Raw genomic sequence first — 21,198 nt, 5'->3', positions numbered from 1 at the left:
ACAGATCTTCAGGTTGCCAAGGTCTTACTTTTTATTTTGACTGGAGTGAGCATTGCCCGTCATCCTTTGGATATTTCCACCAGTCATTTTAGGCCAGGCAGTTAGATTAGTCATTGTATTGTGTAGAACAGTTTCCTCATCATACAAAGATGGTGTCTGGTCTCTTGGCATGAGCTTGTTTCTGCAAGATATAGGATTTTTTCGTGATACTTGCTGTAATAGAAAAGAATGTGACATGTATATTATTTTATGCCTAGGTGGCTGTATATTGCATCATTTAAAATATTCCTCCCCACATTATGATGCTTAGAAGGTGATTTTTCTCACACTAACCATGCTCAAACATTAAACCTGACTATCTTTTTTTTATGAACCTACCTAATCACATCTCTCTTACTTCTGAACACATCGTTGCTTTAACATTTCTTATTTCAATATGAATTTCTTTCTCTCAATCAGACTTTTCTCTCCTTTAGAAATAAACACCTAATTCATACCACCCTTTAAAATCTCCAGAACCTTAATCAGTACCAATGTCAAATTTGATCTATGTATCTATGTATGTATCCATCTATTTATCTATCATCTATCTATTTATCTATCATCTATTTACTATCTATCTAATTTTCATGCATCTATGCATACATATGACATATATATATCATTTCTCTATATCATTTAAATTAATAAAGTAGTTCATTATAGGAACCTATTTTTAAAAAAATGGGGGATACCGTTTTTATGTAATTCAATATATCAGACTAAACAATTATTGATTTATTAGTATTGATTCCTCCTGTTTAGTGTGATAATTTTGTTTTTGGTTTTATTTCTTCATTTTTCATGGAAAAATTCTCTGGGTAGATTATGCAGAAGTTTAATATTATGATTAAGCACAGTTCAGGATTTTACTGTGAACTATATCGATATATCAATATACATATATATTCCTACATTAATTAATTTATTATAAATTTGTCATTCCTATAGTTTAGATTTTATTAATAACATTTAAAAGTTTTCTAATTAATATTTTTAAGAAAGTATATCTGCAGTGAGTGTTTTACAGTGTTAAAACAGACAAGAAGCTGTAGTTCTATAATCAGTCCCTAAATGCTTCATTTTCAATTTTCCCTTCATCTTCACTCCCTCTACAATATTTAGTATTTTATGAAGGATAAGTTAGATATACTTATCTGAATGAGCTGTAATAAATAATGTAAGTAAATCTCAGTTAAATACAAGTTTGTGAACAGCTAATAGTATATGTAAATTTTGATCTATAAGAATAATAATAAAATTATGATAATAGATATCATTTAAACGTAAAAATAAAATGCCTTTGACATCTCATCTTCTAAAATATAAATTAAAACTAATTTGAAAATATATCTTTTCTTCTATCACTGACGTTTTAACATTAAACAAAACGCAGGCAAGTTAAAAATGAAAGATGAATCAGAAAATGTGGACATTAATGATTTAAAAATTATAAATTATAAATTGTATCTTCAGATAACAACTGAATGGAATAATTCTCAAAATAACAAATTTAATATAGATATAAAGAGTAATTTTTATGTATTTTAACTTTAGATATAATCACCTTTATTCTTCCTTATATTCCAAAATTTGATTTGACCATTTAGAATGATATAAAAAATGTTTTGCTTATCTGAATAAATCATTTATAAGTAGGTACATTTTATTTTTAACTTAATTTTGCTTTATTTTTTGACTTTCTATGTGTTGTCTGAAGTTCCAGTAACTATTAACGTGAATAAACATTCAAAGAAACCATTGCTCATCTGACAAATGTTCATGTGTATTAGGGCTGTGAATCTATCCTTACAAAACTCCTCAGAGCTGTAGGCAAAAGCTTGGCAAAGAGAATGTTGATTCTCAGAAATGAAAAGATAATTCGGCAGCTAAGATTATCATTGGTCTTGAAGTGGACCTGGGTTCAGTACTGAGCATCTACATGGTGACTCATTATCATCTGTAACTCCACTTTTATTAGGATCCAATCGCTTCTTCTCTTCTTCATGGGCACCACAAATATACTGCACAAACTTATGTACATAAAATAAACCTCACATGTGTAAAAAGTAACTACATAAAAAAATTGGAAGAATTTTGACTCTTTTAATTATGATGACTGGTTTTTATAAACACATTTGTAGCAAGTTAAATTTTTACAAAATTATCTCTAACATAATAATGTTTCTTAACTCAAGCATAAAATCACTTTTTAGCTATTTTGACATTGCCTTTCTTTCAAAAGAAGACATAATTCTGTGTTATGTTGCTTTTTAGCAAGAATAATAGAATAACAGTTTGTCATTTATTTAGTTTAGATAAAGAAAGCACATTTCATTAGGAAGTTTAAAAAAATCCCCATACATTGTTTTATTATATACTCTGTAGATAACTTACTGAATTACTTGAAATAAAAATATAAAATGGTGCTAAAAATGTTAACTTTATCATTTTTAGCATAGAACAAATAAAGTTTATGTGTCTGAAAACCAAAAGCTAAAAGTACATGTTCAGCTATTAAAATTATAATATATGTATTCTGCCATGAATACATGCACATGTTAACTTTTCACAACATGGTTGGAGTATACAGTATCTCAGAGCTATGAGAGACAATTGTTTTAGTCATACTCCACATAAGTCAATGTAGTTTTTGCTAAGAGAACACTGGCCAGGCTTATACAAGAAATTTCTGTTATATTTTTCCAGTAAATCAAAACAAAATGTTTGTGTATACATAGAAAGTTACTTATAGTATTTAAAATATATATAAGATGCATGTAAATATAAAAGGAAGAGGTCCAAGAAAAGTCAACTGCTCAGTTTGATATCTGTTAAGAGGAAATCAGAGTTATTTAGCTTAAATTTGCAGGACAAAAGATCTTGAGTTTTTAACAGAAAAACATATTTCAAGCTGAGTGAATTAGATTTTATTGAAACCAAAACTAAAAACAGACTGTTCTCATATCTTTTTATATGAATTACTTTCAGAATTTTGAAGCATTGATGTAACAGAAGTAATTCTTTTTAAAGAATTTCCACATTGATAAAAGTCTAACAATACAAAGAATCTATCCCTTCATTTACATTTTGTAAGTTATACCTAAATAAAATATAAGCAACTGTACTTTTAAATTAATTTTTATTTTTTAATTAATTTACTAGACCTTCTTATCATAGTTTCCACTCTCAGTGTTTCCCATTACATCACTTCCTGGCTATCAGCTCTTCCTTTCTTTCTCCTCAAAAAAGGTTCAGAGAAAGGGAGATTTCCCATGGATATTAACCTGCTTTTGTCATACCAAGTTGCAGTAGGACTGGGGTGATCTTCTATTGTGGATAGGCAACACTGCTCAGTTAGGGGAAAAGGATCCAAAGACAGACTAAACTGCTACATTTGGTGAAAGATATTCAACTGAATCTAAATTTTCAAAAGTGGCCGTTGTAGGATGAGGGTCAATAGAAGATATTTTAGTAGTAAAGTGAACAGTTCTTTAGAACTCAAGTTAAAAGTGTGAGTAAAATTGAATAAACGGTCCACTTGGCCTCATTTTTATGTCACAGTTTAGAAGTAGGCTGTTCTTTTGTCTCCTCAATGAAATACATAAGAACTAATGGATGGTTTTTAAAACTGTCTGTTATGTAAATACCAATTACATCAAAACAGGACATCTGCCTTCAGGTTCCTCTCTAATTGATAATAATAACCAATTTTCTTTATCACTGTAAACTATATTCTAAAATTAAGGCTGAACCTTGATAAATTATCATTCTATCTTTTTTTTAAAGTGGCTTTTGAGGTTTTAAAACATGGTTCTTGCTTTAGATTAAAAAATAAACCAATACCAAGACCCTTGAACTTATTATTGGCAGAAAGGAAATGTGCATTTTCATGGTTAGTAATGCTTTTCACAACCAGAGGGACTGTGCTGGCACTGTTTAAACCATGACCTCCTCTGGAAAATATGTGTGTGTGTGTGTGTGTGTGTGTGTGTGTGTGTATGTGTGTGTATGTGTGTGTATGTGTGTGTGTATATGTGTATGGGATTATACATTTCTACCTTCCCTTTTTCTGCCCCAAATTGCCCCACATTCCCATTACTCTCTTTCAAATTCATGGCCTTTTTAAATCTTTAATTGACATTACATAAATATATACATTTAATAGGTTTCTTTTTCAAAATATTTTCCTTATTTTAATATGAGTATGTATATCCATGGACCTGTTAGTGTGAATACAGGTATTCTTGGAGGTCAGACATTTGACCACCTTATGGTGGTCCTGGGAACTGAATTCAGGTCCTCTGCAAGATCAGGAAGCACTCTTAGCTGTTGAGTCATCTCGCCTGTTGACCTGTTTCTTGTTTCTTTTCCCCTGAAGTTGCATTTAGAACATGTATAAGATAGATTCTCAAAACTGGAAAAACACATTGAAGCCTTTGATCACACTCCCTTTTTAATTATTTCCATCACTAATGTTTTAAGGATTGGTTTTAGAAATTAAAAATTATGTAGAAGCCCAAATCACATTTGTAAGTGGGTTTCTTAGGCTGTCTTTATTGCAAAAAGTGAATCAATATACAAGCTTATGAACTTATAAATAAAATGCTTTAAAGGGTGTGATCTGAGAGTCTGTCATTTCTTACATATATGCAAAGAAAGACATGTTAAGCATGATCTCACTCACATGTAGAAGCCAAGATTATTGATCAGGTGAAATTTAAGGGTAGAACGGGAGTTTCAGAAGCTGGGGAGTAGACGCTAGGGAAAGAGAGGGGGGTGATTGAATGGTGGCTGTAAGGTTATGTAAGAACTATAAGGAGTTCTGGTGTCTCCCAATTTTTATGTACAAGTATTGATGTTGTTTAAAAGTTAAAAATTTTAAATTAAAAAAGACCATACTTAATAAGAACCAAGCTTTTTCATTTAGCTGTACTATGAAAGTCACTTGTTATTTTAATATCACTGTTAACAATGTTAAAGTTGGGACATCTTATCTACTTCAGCTTGGTAACAGAAGCTTCCTGAGCCTACATCCTGGTTGTGTGGCTGGGACTATTAACAGGAATGTGACGATCCACGCTTTTCTTCTTAAAAAGCATCCATTGCTGTATTGGCTGTGGCTTCTTGCCTTATGTATTGGTTGTACAACTTTAAGTAAAGAAAATGTAACAATATGGAGTAGTGGTGTACTTTTATCAGTTTGATTATACTTGAAAAATTTAATATAAAATGGGTAAATTTTCTTTGAAGTAAAAAAATTCTGAGATTATTATATACTTGCTATTTTATTTATCACTACGCTTACTATTATAGAACAACCCAGGTTGAGTGTAGTATACGCTATTGTTTAATGTCCTGACAGCTATATTTCATTTTCATATGTTTTTGTTTGATTTATAACTACAGTGTGCAAGAAAGAAAGATTACTAAGAAGAGAATCTAGGTAAATGTTCAGTTGGCCATGAACTCAATGAAGAAGAAGGCTACTTGTATGTTTCAGGATTTGCAGATCTCTGATACTATGGATGTGTCAACCTGAGATCTACAACTTGAGGCTTAGTTTTATTTCCTATAAAACTAAGAAGTTATGCAAAGTATCTCTCAAAAACCAATGTGTAAATTTTCCTCTGACAAAGCTTTTGTAAATATTTGAACAGTTTCAAAAAGTTGCAGTAACACTAACTATTGACATCAAATTTGATATAATGTTTGAACATCTCAGTGTTATAGCTAGTAATTTATACTTTTAGTGATTTCTCTGTTATGTTATATTATACCTTAGGTCAATTCACTTGTGGTATATAAGATATTAAGTGTTTGATATATCTTTAAGGGCTGTCAATTATAGTCAGATAAATTAGGGGAAATTTTTGACTTAGTAGTCACATTAAATGACATTTATTTTTCTTACACCAAGATTTCTAAAAATTATTATATAACATTTACACATTTTATTATACATTTTCTGTTTTTATTCAGTTTTTGCTTAATGTGATATAATCTCCTGTGACTGATCTCAATGACCATTTTGACTGTATATGTCACCATTCTTGAGTAAATACCTAATAAAACCAGAACTTAATTGGAAAACGTCAATGGATAATTTGTCTATCTATAATTTGGCATCAAATAGTTTAAGTGACAAACACAAACAAAACATTTTGATTGATCTTTAGTGTCTCAGAGATGCTCAACAATCTTTCTCAAGATGTTTAATTCCTTTAGGCAAAATGACTGTAAATACTTTTCAATGAAAAGTAGAATACTGTTTAGTTACATTATTACTGTTAAGGAATAGGACAGCAGGTCACATAAATTATAGTTTGTCAGTAAAACATACCATATGATTATTCTTGTTCAGAGGGCAAATACAAGTATTTAACAAGGATTAATAAACTTTAATTTGTAAACTAAGGGACTAATTCCTTTTTATCAGTTTCTAGTTTATGCATAAACTTCAAATATGTCAGTGTTCTGTATGGAGCATATTTACAGGTAGATAAAAGCCTTCATTTCCAGAGATGTGTAAATAACAGGTTGATTCATTCAATGTAGTGAATTTTATAAGGATTTTTACTTATTTTAATGCAATTATACATGCTAACGGCTCAAAGATTTAAATTTTCATTTTCAGGAATCTTCTATTTGGTTAGTGCCACCATACCATCCAGACACTGTTTAGTAAACTTTTGAAACTTTCTAAAAGAGGTTTTTAATGATGGTTAGTATCCTTGTGCCTTTCTTTTCCTTTTTGTAGTCTGTTACCTTAATGTGGAGAAACATTTTACTGTTGTTTACCCTCTAAGGAACTTCCCACACTGAAGAACACACCTCATGGGTTCACCCCAACAAAAGGGTTTGAAAGGCAAGGTACTTTTCTGTCCCTCTGCCTGACTCCTTTTCTCCCTCTCTACCTCCACTCATCCTTCTCTTTCCTGTCACTCTTTCTCTTGTTTTTTAATGACAGTCTAGGAAAGTCATATTAGGTGTACATGAGTATTTTAAAGACATTTCAAATTAAAATAAGAAAAAAAAATCCCCATCCATATTTAGAACTACCTGTCTCTCTTGAGTGATATGAAATTAAAGCTAAATTTAAACATCCTCATAATTTTTTTCAGCACAGAGTCAAAGAATAAAGGCTCATAAAATCTGTGTGGTTTTCACTGAAGACAGATCTGCTTGGAGAATTTGTAACTGAAGTAGATAAGGACAGGTTAAAATGTCAAGAAATGAATGAAATTTAATCTGAAATTTAGTTCCAAATTTATGGTTAGCAGACATTGGAATAAGAAAACAGAAAAGAAAATCTTCTGTCTTGCAGTGAATTTATTCATAAACTATCTTACTGGTAATGGCACACTGAGAGGTAAAGAAAGTACTGGAAAATTTCAGCTCATTCAGAGAGAAAATTAACAACATTGGTATTTTGAAATTATATAATAAAACCCACAGATTGATTAAAAGTTATTTGATAAAAATTTTGTCTACTTCATTCTTGACTTTCATTAGAAATGAGGGTTACAATTCACAGCTTTCTTATGGTTCTAAAATGTATAAACACTAGTTAAGATAATTTAATATTACAAGAGACAAAAATAAAAATTAAATATTTAATTGAAGTAGGATTTTATTTATGCTTTATATTAATATTCTAAATTTGATCCTATATGATATTACCTGAAAATTTTTTCTATGCATTAATGGATAATCTGAAGCAAGCACTATATACCATGAATTAAATCTCATTATAAATGAGATTGAATTCTTTCTAGTAGAAGTTATATGCACATTGGTGTTTTTCCCATGGAAACAAGCTAGTTAGCCTATTCTTTTAATACAAAAATTAATGTTTCCACTTTGTCTTGTTATAAAACTTATATGATCAAATAGGCTGAGGTTAAGATTGCAAATGGTGCTAAATGTTAGTTGATACTTAGAAACTCTGTATGGAATAAAGCCATCTTTCAAACGATTTAAATACATTCACATTTTAAACCATCTTTAATGTCAATGGGATCAACATCTAACCTTGTTATAATAACTGTATTATATTAATTGATTCTTCTATTAAATGTTTCAACAGAAAGTCAAGACTATCTTACCTCAAGACAATGTATTCCTTCCCCTTTTGGAATCAGATTTTTCCATTTCTACCGTGTTGTCATCATCACCATCTTCATCATCATTATCATCATGTTGTTAATAAATACATCTAATAGAAGGTATTAAGCAATAAGCAACACCATTCCAATGTACCAGCTGGCAGTGGCATATAGAGTTTTGAATTACAATATGTCATGAATCTCAAAGGCTCTAATTTAACACATAATAAATAATGCCAAGCAATAAGTCTATAGTGCATGGGGGGGAAATCATTACTAGCATTTAATCTTCACCTATTACAAGTGCTAATACACTAATTGTTTTACTTATTAAAAGTTATTAAAGTCTTGAAGTTTTCTATTGTGTTTTATGATGCTTCTACATTGGAAGCAAAGCTTATTAGAAGCAAAGCAATTTAGAAGCACTGTTTAATAAAGAGGTACTGGAGTCCTATGTAGCTACGGTTAGCCATGTTGCTGTCTGAAGAGCATACATGTGCAAAAGCAGCGAGAGCTCAGTAGTTTGTTTTCATTTCAGTGAGGGTGAAACCCTGAAAACCTAGAGACTAGAGAGAAAAGAATAAGAATCAGAGCAACACACTGGGGAGGGGAGCAGCAATAAAGCAAAATTGAATTGAAATGTAGGCTGTGCAAGGAGTTTCCTGAACGAAACTTGAATTTTATGCTGAGGCAATAAATAAGTTAGATCCCCATTAAGCTTTAAAGTACTCAGCACAGCATGTTCAAGAACAGCATGTCAGAGAGGATGGGGATGGACACCCAAGTAGAGAGTGATGTGTGAAGTGAAGAAAACCAGGCAGAAAAGCAGCAGGAGCATAGGTCATGACAAGAAGACTGATCCAGAGAATTCTTCATGAAAGAAAACAGGAAAGATTTGAACTGTTTCTTATGTGATGAAAAACATTGATAGTAAAGACCTCAGCTCTTCTACTACCTTTACCTGTTAAGTTTCAGCAGAAGAGAAACAGGCTAAAGAACCTACCAGAAAGTGAAGATATGGCCATGAAGTAATACAAAGTTTTAGAACTATGTCTAAACCACAGGATGATGGACAGACTGTTTTACTGTGCGTAGGCAGTTGCAATTTGCATTTTCTCTGAGTTATTTTACACCAACACACTGAGATCTAAATAATTTGTAATAACAGTTTGAGTGTCACAAACTATTATACACTCAAAAGGTTTTTAAAACATCAGAAACATACACTATATTCTTTTTTTATCCCATATCCTAAGATGATAAATTGCAAAACAGCATGAGGAAACTCAATAGTGTGTCTCAAAATACCTATTTTTAATCTCATCATGTTTCATATCATTTTTAGAGTAATAAATATCCATAAATGTCTAACTTTGTATACTGTTTACATTTTTGGTTTTTGTACAGAAGATTCTAATTATAGTCTCATCCCACCAGAACTTTCATCTATAGTATGTAGTTGGATCAGGGATCTGCTGTCTGTGTCTCTTAATCAAATGAGGAAAGAGATTAATAAAAATTATTTTGCATAAGTGAGTTTGATATGAATAGTGAGATGCTGAACTAACGAGCCTGTTATGTATACAGAATTGGTGGAAAATCATAGTATTATCCTATCCACAAGGGATAAACTATTTTCATCTTTCCATTATGAAGACATTGATGATAAATTACAAAAAATGTTTGTAAATAATGTGTTGAAAATGTGACCAGTTCCCATTTCATGATTGTACTATATATGTTTCTAGTCACTGTCATTGTTATATAGATATAATAATAACATAACTTGTAAATAAATTCCACATTTTATGTTTATATTTTGTTTGTCTGAGTGCCATTTTTGTTGTTTTGAGATATACAGTAGAGAAACAATGTTTAGAGAAAATTTGTGTATCTCATCTTCTGACCTGAAAAATACACCTTTTATATTATGATTCCTTAGAAAACACTATTGAGTACCTGGTAGAGATTTGTTTGTGTTTAAATTTTAAAGTAGACATCTATATAACGCTTAATAAACGTACATATCATCATAAGAAAATCCAATTCAATCTATTTGAATAATAAAAATTAATGAAGAGTTTATTTCATTTTGAGGTGGCAGATTTCGTTAAACTATCCCATGTGTTGTAATATTCTCATTATTGTATGTCATGTATTATAATATAATACTTTGTTATGATCATCATGAAATACTATAAATGTTTTAGGCTGGCCTGCTGGCCAGTCTGTCAGCCTGATGTTACATTATGTCCATCTATAACTTTTGTAATGTCAATCTCTCTGTGTTCTTCTGTAGAGGTCCTTCTGTAGCGCTATGGTGGAAGAGCTGAGAATGTCCCTGAAGTGCCAGCGTCGGCTCAAACATAAGCCACAGGCCCCAGTTATTGTGAAAACAGAAGAAGTTATCAACATGCACACATTTAACGACAGAAGGTTGCCAGGTAAAGAAACCATGGCATGAAGCTGGGAGGCCAATCACCCAAGCACAAACTGTCGTCTTTTTTTTTTTTTTCCAAACAATTTAGCGAGAATGTTTCCTGTGGAAATATGCAACCTGTGCAAAATAAAATGAGTTACCTCATGCCGCTGTGTCTATGAACTAGAGACTCTGTGATCTAAGCAGTTTCAGTGATCAGACTTGATTTACAAGCACCGTGGATCAACCAAGTTACACGGGGTTACACTGTTTATCATAGGTTCCTCCCTTCCTTTGAGTGAATGTTACATGCAAATGTTGTGGCTGGTTTCAAATGCAGTCCAGGGAGAAACTGCTGGTTCCTTCTGAAGCTCAGCTGTCGTCAGGAGGTGGAATGCCGGTGCCCAAAAGGGTAACCAATAAAAATGCCATCAAAATTTTAAAAAAAATGCGTGAGATCGGCAAAAATTATAGTGTTACAAGAAACAGTACAGTCCCATGGTCACCAACACAATAGAGGTGATAATGTTACTAGCCCCCAATACTCAGTAAAATCGTCATCTGAATAGATAATATGTGTTCATAGAATGTGAAAAAAATGTAATGCAAGACACACCAGTATCAATAGAAGTCGAAAGGAAGGCAGAACACCTTCAGTTACTTTTCTTTTTCAATAGTCTGTGTCATGGATTGTGATATAGATGGCAATTATCAAGCCAATAATTTTTTTTTCTGAAAATACCTACGGCAAATATTTTAATAGACAACTTGCTCCCACAAACCCCTACCCTAACCTCCCCCAGAAATATAAAAGCAACCATTGGTTTAGAGGTTGGTATGTAAGAGATGATGTTTTGCAAACCTTGTCATGCATTGTAAACAGGGCTCAGTGTTACTGGTTACGTGGAAGACTGAAGCTTTCACCCTGACATTCTGAAATGTCAACCAAAACTCTCCTTCCTCCTGTAAAGGACCTTGATGGGGCAGAATCCATTGATCAAAGAATGGGGACATGTCACCTATACAATGGTACGTGACAGAACTCTGAGGTGGACTGCATTTAACAATAGTCACAATGTTAAAAGAACAAAATTCTTGAGCAGTTTTTTTTTTTGTTTGTTTGTTTTGTTTTAAAAAAATGTTCAGGTTTATTTGTGGAAATGCAAGATTTCTATGAAAATAGTTTTTGTATGGAAATTTTTGTAATACTTTTTATCAACAAAATAAGAACACGTGTTTCTGTCAGGGGTGTGAGGTCAAGCATGAACGGTAGTGCGTGTGCACCACCAACGTTTGGTGAAAACTATTTTTATCAAGAAAAAGGAATCATAGAAGAGAAATATTTTCAAGTTAGATACTATAAAAGCTAGGTGCACTACCACCACGGCTTGTCGCGCCACACCCCTGAGTCCCACGAGGTGGATAACATATTGTAATGAACAGTTGTGTGTAAAATGGCAGAAGACACAGACCTCTTGACAACATTGTGAAAACAGTTGAGTGCACACAGTTTGCTGTTTGAATCCAATGCACAAAATTTTACAAAAATCCATTAAAATTATGTCCGTTTTAATTTCAGCTCTGGCTTTGATTTTTCTCTTGCATGTGTAAATGAATGTAACATGTGCTTTTGTATAGAAAGTGTACATTAGGAGGACTTAGGAGCTCAAAGTTATCTTCCCAACTTCCAACATAAAGGAAATGGACAACCTGGAGTTGCTTCTCTCCCTTTCCCTGTCTCTCTGTCTTTCTCTTTGTCTCTGCCTCTCAGTTTCTCTCTCTCTCTCTCTCTCTCTCTCTCTCTCTCTCTCTCTCTCTCTCTCTCTCTCTCTCCCATCTATCTCTCTCTGTCTCATTTACACACAAACACACACACACACAGACACACACATACACACACACACACACACACACACACTGTTGTTAGAATTAGGGTAGCTGGAAAAAGAAAATGGTTGAAGAGAGCAATTTCCATCTTACCTCATTTATAACTGGAAATTGACTAAGCTCATTTTACTGTGCTATGCTATGGAATGGTCACTTATCTATTTGAAGTTCAACTCATATCCAATTTCAGAATTTTCTGTGCACGGATAATTCAGTAAATGTCAGCAGAGGGACAAAAATAGAAAAGTTCAGAATTAATAAGTAATTTTAGATCCTAACACATTAATAGAAACTGTAAAACACAAGCTATAACAGTTTTGTTTTGAAAATCAAATCTGTAAGATTCAATTGATTTTCCTGATTAATTAATTAACTCCAAGTATGTAATTATAATTGGAACTTCTGACAGAACACCACTGGAAAAGTTTCTATAAAGTATTTCTTAAAATAGTAAAAATTACATAATCAAATTGTCTCATTTTAATTAAGATTTATACATGTGAGTACTTTAAATATTTTTGGGCTATGATTATTATCAGATTTCAATGATTATTTTGTTCAAGCTACAAACGTAATTATACAAATCACTGCTAAGTAGCAGTACTAATGTATTTAGTGGTAAGCAAGTTTAAATAATGAAACTGTAAAGTGTTCAGATTATTAAGATGCTGTTTTTAACAAACAAATTTTAAATTTTCAGAGAATATGAATTTGTAAAGTAACAAAAATCTTCAATTTTAATATTACAGGGAAATTCCATGAATATTTAGAATCTAACACATATAGAATTTGCACATTCAATGAGAAACTGTCAAAAACTATCACTTGAAGCAACTCATTTAATAAATAAGAACTTTCACTAAGCAATTCTTTAATATGTTTTAAAGATATAATTTTAAACATTTGAAAATCTCATGTATGTAGATATGCAAACTCTTTAATTAGTCATATTTTAATTTAATTTAAAAGCTTTAATTTCAATTTATTACTGAATTTAATAATCCGAAACATTGGGCATAAAATTACAACTTTATTGTTAAACAGTCAGAAGATAATGACTTTGAATTTCAGTAAAATTTGATAATGATTTTATTGAAAAATTGAGTTCTTAAATATGTAACAACCTTACTAGATTTTAACTTTATAAATAATATTAGATATTTATAATATATATTCTTTTACATTCTAATTCTAATTAATATTTCATATATATAAGCACTTACTTATTCCAACACATCTGACCATAATATAGATATTACTAATTCTAATTATAATAAACCTCCAGTTACTTTCACACATAATATTAAACAATAAAAAAAAAAACCCTCTAAGTTGGAAATGTATGAGAGTCCTAGCCATGTTCTAGAGGAACAATCAAAAGCAAAGAGAAGATACCACATGTTCTAGGCAACATCAGAACCTACGACTTGAAAGGATGAATGGACTTCAGCTATACAAACTAACAAGGATGGAAACACCAGGGGTTTATGTTCACATTTACTACAATTGAATAATCAGTATCTCTATGGGATCACCAAAGAAACACACATACTTACCACTGAACAACCCTTACCTTTATGGGAGCACAAGAGAAATATAGTCTAGTTTACAAATGTATGAAATGAAGAAGAATAGTTTATTGATGGCAATGTTTCAGATGTTTTGTTGCTCACTTATACATGTATATAAGTGGATATGTAATCAAAATACAAAACCCACGGCACCCTTCTTGAATAGTATATATGTGAAACATTATTGGTTTCAAAATGTTTAAGGATCATGACACCTTTTAATGTCTGTTTACTTTGAAATATATTGTAATTGCAGAAAAGTGCATACGCAAGGCATATATACAGATAATTGTTACTAATCATTTTAGTTTTAGCCACAGTTATTGTGCCATTTAACCCAGACTCAATGAAGGTCTTCTGACTTGCTGATAATATTTTCAGGGAAGAAGTTACAGTACTCTTTGATAATGAAATGTATAATAAATTCATCTGTGTTTGGCTATGCCAATAGAGTGTATGCAGCATTGTAGAGAAACAGTCTTGGAATTTTTGTGGCAGCTTTCAAAGGTAGAATCATAGCAATAAGAACTTTGGATGTGCCTGTCCTACTTAAATGTATACAAAATTTGAATCACTCTCCTCCACTGTGAGCTGAAAGGTGACCAGATCTGCAAACGTATATAATCATAAAGTCTTCCCCTTGTCTTCTGGTGATAGTATTTACCTCACTGCAAATTCTAATGTTATGGTTATTCTATTTTTCTTAAAATATGTCATTTACTTATTTGATTTTTTCTCAAGTTTTGGTGGGTTTATAAAAATGCTGAATATGCTCAATGGGTTTTAGAAATTTTATGTCTATTTATTCTACTCTAGTCTGTAATTGACTATGCATTGAATCTTAGCTGAACATTAGTTCCTTGTAAACTTTGAAGGTTTTCCACTATTTCTACTCTCTTTTTCCTCACTTAGTTCTCCTTCTCTTCCTCAATTTCCATCTCTTTCCCCCCACTCTTCATCGTGTGTGTGTGTGTGTGTGTGTGTGTGTGTGTGTGTGTGTACACTCATGCGTGTTTTTTCTTATCTACTCCTCTAATGTTTAGACTACTGTGGAAAACCTCAAGTCACAGACAATCAATCAGTCACAGGTCACAGTTTGTTGGAATTCATTTTCTTCTTCTTCTTCTTCTTCTTCTTCTTCTTCTTCTTCTTCTTCTTCTTCTTCTTCTTCTTCTTCTTCTTCTTCTTCTTCTTCTCCTTCTCCTCCTTCTCTTTTTCATCTTTCCTTCTTCTCCCTCTTCTCCTTCACATTCTCCTCCCTCTCTTCTTCTCCTTCTTCCTCCTTCTTTTGCTTTTTCTCTTTTTGTTTGTCTTCCTCCTGTGTCTCTATCTCTCTGTTTCTCTGTTTCTGTTTTTCTGTCTTTCTCTGCTTGTCTCTGTCTCTCTTTGTCTGTCTCAGATGTAGATCTATATGTAACTATTTTACTAGCTCTTACCAGACTCTTCAATGAAGCTATTATTTTTCAACTTTTCAAAAAGACCTTGAAATAATACTCCATTGTCTTCTTTTCTTCATGTTTCCCTTGTTGTTCTACATCTGTTCTTATGGCTTGTTATTACTCAACTTTGAATCCTCAGACTATTTACTTTCCTATTTCCCTATACTGTTATTTTAAGTCTATAATCTAAAATATCTTTTAGTTTCTCCCATCTTCGATACTGTTTTAATTTCTGTTTGTTATTGTTTAGTGCTTATGACATCTTCTTTAGAAACATAATAGTGGATCGTAAGTGTTCTATATTCCCATCATTAGAAAAAGGCATTTTCTACAAGTGTTCTTTTCTATTTTCCTACCTGGGTTGGAGGTATTATTGAGACAACAGTTAAATTTTTTCTCCTCCCATTATACCTCCCAGTTCTTCCCCACTTTCATCCCCACATGTATCTACTCCCTCCTTGTCTCTCAACAAGGACAGGCCTCTAAGAGATAGTAACAAAATGTAACATTATATAATAAAATAACAGAAAACAAACAAACAAACGTAAGCTATCATATCAAAGTTGGATAAGAGAAACTAACCAACGAAAAAGAGCCTCTAGAGATGGCAGAAGAATCAAAGACCCTCTTGTTCCCTTTCCTCAGTTGAATTAGCATTGATTCTTACTCATTTGGAGGTAGAATGATCCTTTCTCAAAGGTTTCCTAAGACAATCAGACAATATAGATATATGCATTATGATTTATAACTAGCAAAACTACAGTTAGAAGTAGAGGCAAAAATAATTTTATGGTTGGCATCACTACAACATGAAGAAGCATACTTAAGGGTTGTAGGCTTTGGAAGGTTGAAAAAGTACTGAATGCAAAGGGCCTTGTTCTCTTGGTTGTCCTCTACCCCTTTGGCTCTTTCACTCTTCTCACCTGTTCTTCTGTGGGTGGGTGGGATTTGACAGAGACATCCTCCTGAGAGCTATGTTCCAAATACTTCAAATGTCATCAGTCAGCTCATACTGTTCTCTTTATGATGATTGGAAGTAGAACAAACATCACGCTGGCAGTTTTTCTTTTTGGTATGTTGTGAGAGAACGCTCATCCAACTTGAATGATACTGTAGGTGAGTGCATGTGTGCTACTTGTTGAATAATCCATCCAAATACCTCTGTTTGCTTTTCCTCCTTGGGTATATTAGATTTGGCTGAGAAGTGTCTTTTAACTCCATTCCCAATGCCTTGAAGTCCTGACCACTATTTCATCAACCAGAGAGTCAAGAGCTTGTGACCCCAAATTCTGCATTGTGCGTGAGTGAATAAAACCATTTTTGTCCCATTTATTCTGAAATTTTGCTTTAAATTATATTTCATATATTCCACACTGGAATCTGCATTTTTTTTCTCTTTTAAAAATATGCACATCTGACAGACTGTGTTTGAAATAGTGGGAACACCATGTCTGGTGGTTCCAGCACCTGTTTTGACCATCACATTAATATTTTCTTTCCCAAGGGCCAACTCTATCAAGTAGAATATGCACTTAAGGTTGTTAACCAGGGTGGACTTACATCTGTAGCTGTCAGAGGAAAAGACAGCTCAGTTATTGTCACGTAGAAGAAAGTACATGACAAATTACTGGATTCCAGCACAGTAACAATGTTGTTCAAGGAAACAGAAAGCATTGTGTTGTATAATGGTGGGAATAACAGCTGACAGCAGATTCCAGGTACCGAGGGCACACTATGAGGCAGCTAATTGGAAAGACAAATGTGGCTATGAGTTTCCTGTTGGGGTGCTGTGTAAAAGAATTGATGATATTTCTCAAGTCTACACACAGGATAATGAAGTGAGGCTGCTTCATTGTTGTATGATTTTAACTGTTATAAATTAAAAACAAGGCCTTCGAGTGTACAAGTGGGATCCTGTAGGCTTTATGCCACGGCAGCAGAAGTTAAACAAACATAACCAACCAGCTTCCTTGAAAAGAATAAGTGAAGAAGAAATTTGATTGGACATTTGAATAAACATTTAGATAATGCAATTACATGTCTGTCTACTGTTCTGTCAATTGATTTCAAACCTTCAGAAATAGAAATTGGAAGAGTTAGACTTGGAAATATTAGATTCAGGATTCTTACAGAAGCAGAGATTGGCACTCACCATGTTGTTCTAGCAGAGAGAGACTGAACACTGTCACTGGTTTACCAAATCCATGATGCCACTTGCCTGTGTGTTTGAAACAAACCAACATCAAAGAGGCTCCTGGGTTGAAAACGAAACCTCTCCCCCACCTCCTGCCACTGAACTGCTTAGGACTCTGTATAAACAAAAACAGTGCTTTTTGGAAAATAAGTATGTACACTGTACTTAAAAATAAACACATAAAATTTTTATGTGCTAAGTTAAGACCTAACTAAAAAATTTCAAGAAAAGCTACAATTGTCCACCTCCATTAAAAGACTCCTTGTTGTTTTATGTTCTTTTTTGTACTACTATTAAATTGATTCTCTATCATTATTTCCTGTTTCCTTGGTGGTTTTTCTGACATCGCTTTGTGGTCCCAGGTTTTTATTCAGCTCCCTTTGAAGAGTTCTGCATCTGTGTATGTACATGTCATTTGCTGTCATGATCTTTGACTTCCAACGTTTTGCTGCATTTTCTCCTCATTGTGCTTGGCATTTTTATATTTAAACTTCCTCATTATAATTTTATATACAGAACAAAATTTGATTTGCATAATGTGCTCTTCTCTGCTTTTACTCTTGTCTGCAATGAGAACTCTTTCTTTAAAAACCATTATTTAGATATCTAGTTTTGAAGCAAATAAAATGTGGATGTACTATGTTCAAGTGACATTCATACAGAACAGGATTAGTTCTTAAAATTAAAAAAAAAGTTTACATACCTGTTACTACTTATTTCTTACCAAACATATTCTAACTCTATGTGTAAGAAAAATAATTTTACAATTCAAATGAATTTTACTTTAATAAAAATGCTGAACAAAATGGAACATAAGAACATTTTTTTAAAAAAGAATTTTTTCTATTTTAGTATCTGCAATATAATGACTTTTTTGAGTTGATATGAACATTTAATAAGCATGGGTCTAAAGTTTTAGCACAAGGTCAGGCACAGGGTAAACATGTAATAGTGTTAGGACAATTCATCATGTCTCTTACTGGCCTATAATGCATACATCTTCTTTTGCCTAGCTGTTTTTACTGAAGAACCATTGTGATATAGTAGTAATATAGACACATGTGGTTATAGATACTGAAGGTCAAGATTGCACTGCTGTGTAGATTGTCATTGGAGCAAATTTCAGTCCTCGGTGCTTAGATTCCGAGAAGATACCTCTTCATTTCTATATTTCTATATGTCTGGTTATACACTTTCTTTTTCTTTTTCTTTCTCAGTTGTCAGCAGTTTATTAGTTGTATTAGCATTTTATAAAAATTAGCTTTTGATTTTATCAGACATCTTTTCTTCCTTGTCTCTGGTATTTTCTCTATCATTTCAGCCCTTTACAGGCTTTTATTAAAACTCTGACTAATTTTAAATTAAAGGTGTTTTTTTTTCTTTTTTTTTTCATCTTTATTAACTTGAGTATTTCTTATTTACATTTCGATTGTTATTCCCCTTCCCAGTTCCGGGCATTTAAATCTACTGTGATATATATGTATATATATCACAGTAGATTTAAATATATATATAGTCTATATAGATATATATATATATCTCCAAATCAAAACACTAAGATCACTACACATTTGATCTAATAAAGCCTAAGAAATGTGTTATACTGTAGATGAATAAGCTTTCCTTGGGAACTATCCTAGATTGTAAGATTTTAAGTATCAGGGTTAATGTATTACCTCATACTCTCTTCCATTCATATTTATTATAAGCCTAATTTAAAAGAGATTTTAAGCATACATCTCTGGTTCATTTAAAGATTACTCATTACTTTTTTGAACTTTTTTTTTATTAACTTGAATATTTCTTATATACATTTAGAGTGTTATTCCTTTCCTGGTTTCGGGCAAACATCCCCTCCCCCCTCCCCTTCCTTATGGGTGTTCCCCTCCCACCCTCCCCATTGCTGCCCTCCCCCAACAGTCTAGTTCACTGGGGTTCAGTATGCTGGACCCAGGGCTTCCCCTTCACTGGTGCTCTTACTAGGATATTCATTGCTACCTATGAGGTCAGAGTCCAGGGTCAGTCCATGTATAGTCTTTAGGTAGTGGCTTAGTCCCTGGAAGCTCTGGTTGGTTGGCATTGTTGTACATATGGGGTCTCGAGCCCCTTCAAGCTCTTCCAGTTCTTTCTCTGATTCCTTCGACGGGGGTCCTATTCTCAGTACTTTTGAACATTTTAATAGAGATTTTTTTCACATTAAACTAAAATTGTAACATTGTTAGTTGCTAATATTTAGACATAAGATTAATTTTATCATTTAACATATAATTAAACATGATAAAGTTACTGAAAAATTAATCCATTTTATCTTAGATTTAATTTATAAATTAAACTATTAAATATAAGAGCCATATTGCTCATATTTTATCTATATATTTTAAAACTATTTTTATTGTTTAGCATGTTTTTCAGCATTTCTTTAAGCTTCATATAGTTTAAGACAGATGCTGTGACTCAAAACAGGGTGTGTGTGTGTATGTGTGTGTGTGTGTGTGTGTGTGTGCCTGTGTGTGTGTGCAGAAGGAAGTACTAAAGTAAAAGAATGTTTTATCCCATGAGAGACACACATTATACATTATACCATACAGAAATGAGTTATATGCCACCATCTTATATAGGAAACTGAGAAATGTAGACATTAATTCAAGCAGAAATATTCTACCAAAATTTAAAAGCTCTGATATTGAGAAAAAAATTGAAAATAGAGAGAAGTGACTGTGATTTTGGTTGCCCTGGTATTTCTAGGGTCTCATTTCTGTTTTTATAGTCCGCATTGTTCTGTTATTCACTTTCTTTGCTTACTTATTCTAGCTTCTCTGATGATTCTTTAATTAATCAGCTCCTTTTACTTTTAATGTTCTTACTTACACATATACCTCTTTCTATAACAGAAAGTTGTGTTTACTGATGTGACTCTTTTGAAACCTAGCAAGAGAGGAAGACACTTGGTTGTTTGTCTGCCCTGCTAAATATCTTTTTGTTTAGTTATACATGTCTACTTTCTGTAGCCATCACTCAATTCTGCTTCTAAGAAATCTTTTTACCTCATCACTATGATGGACGTTGACATTTGCCCCATCCATGAACAAATTATAAACATTAATAATCCAAGCCTGGAGGAAGAAGGGCCTCTCAAGGCCTCACCACAAGCTGAAGAGCTATTGACAAATGATGGTCACTGAGGGAGAAAGAGTTACTTTTCTTTAGTTTTATAGTCACTTGTAACTTGTTAGTGTAGCAGTGAATGGCTCCACACTGAGAGGAGTTGGAGAGAGCAAAGAAGGGGATAGAGGTGCTCAAAATACATTGTATGTATCTGTAAATTTTCAAAGAATTAAAATACACATTAAAACAGTTAAAGGATAACACACATTAAAACAGTTAACATACATTGAAAACCAGATCTTTTGGTACCAGTGATGATTAAAATGAGTCTTGATGCTGCCTATCATGGTTTCAGAGGAGACAGACTTTAATAAAATATGACACTAAATGTATAAATACAAACTGGATAGTCCTTTTACAAGAGGAGCTCCCTTAA

At 32.6% G+C, this 21,198-nt stretch overlaps 1 protein-coding gene and 1 pseudogene across 5 annotated transcripts in view; both read left to right on the top strand.

Annotated features, from left to right (window-relative positions):
• Grik2 (glutamate ionotropic receptor kainate type subunit 2) overlaps nucleotides 1-12,144 on the top strand; it is a 658,152-nt gene extending 646,008 nt beyond the window's left edge. For 2 of the 5 annotated variants that reach the window (XM_032889127.1, XM_032889128.1), the window contains exon 17: nucleotides 10,447-12,144. In XM_032889127.1, the coding sequence (XP_032745018.1) occupies nucleotides 10,447-10,611 (165 nt within the window). In that variant the 3' untranslated portion in view covers nucleotides 10,612-12,144. Of the gene's footprint in view, nucleotides 1-6,676; nucleotides 6,764-8,128; nucleotides 8,268-10,446 lie in introns of those variants that run through there. The other 3 variants (XM_032889130.1, XM_032889129.1, XM_032889131.1) reach the window with 3 other exon arrangements.
• A 3,425-nt stretch (nucleotides 12,145-15,569) lies between these two features.
• LOC116887370 lies at nucleotides 15,570-17,972 on the top strand (annotated as a pseudogene).
• Nucleotides 17,973-21,198: the final 3,226 nt, after the last annotated feature.

The sequence above is a fragment of the Rattus rattus genome, chromosome 18 (genome assembly GCF_011064425.1).
Source record: "Rattus rattus isolate New Zealand chromosome 18, Rrattus_CSIRO_v1, whole genome shotgun sequence".
NCBI classification, from domain to species: domain Eukaryota; kingdom Metazoa; phylum Chordata; class Mammalia; order Rodentia; family Muridae; genus Rattus; species Rattus rattus.
Note: the sequence above shows the minus strand (reverse complement) of the source record. Positions and strands in the feature narration are given on the sequence as shown.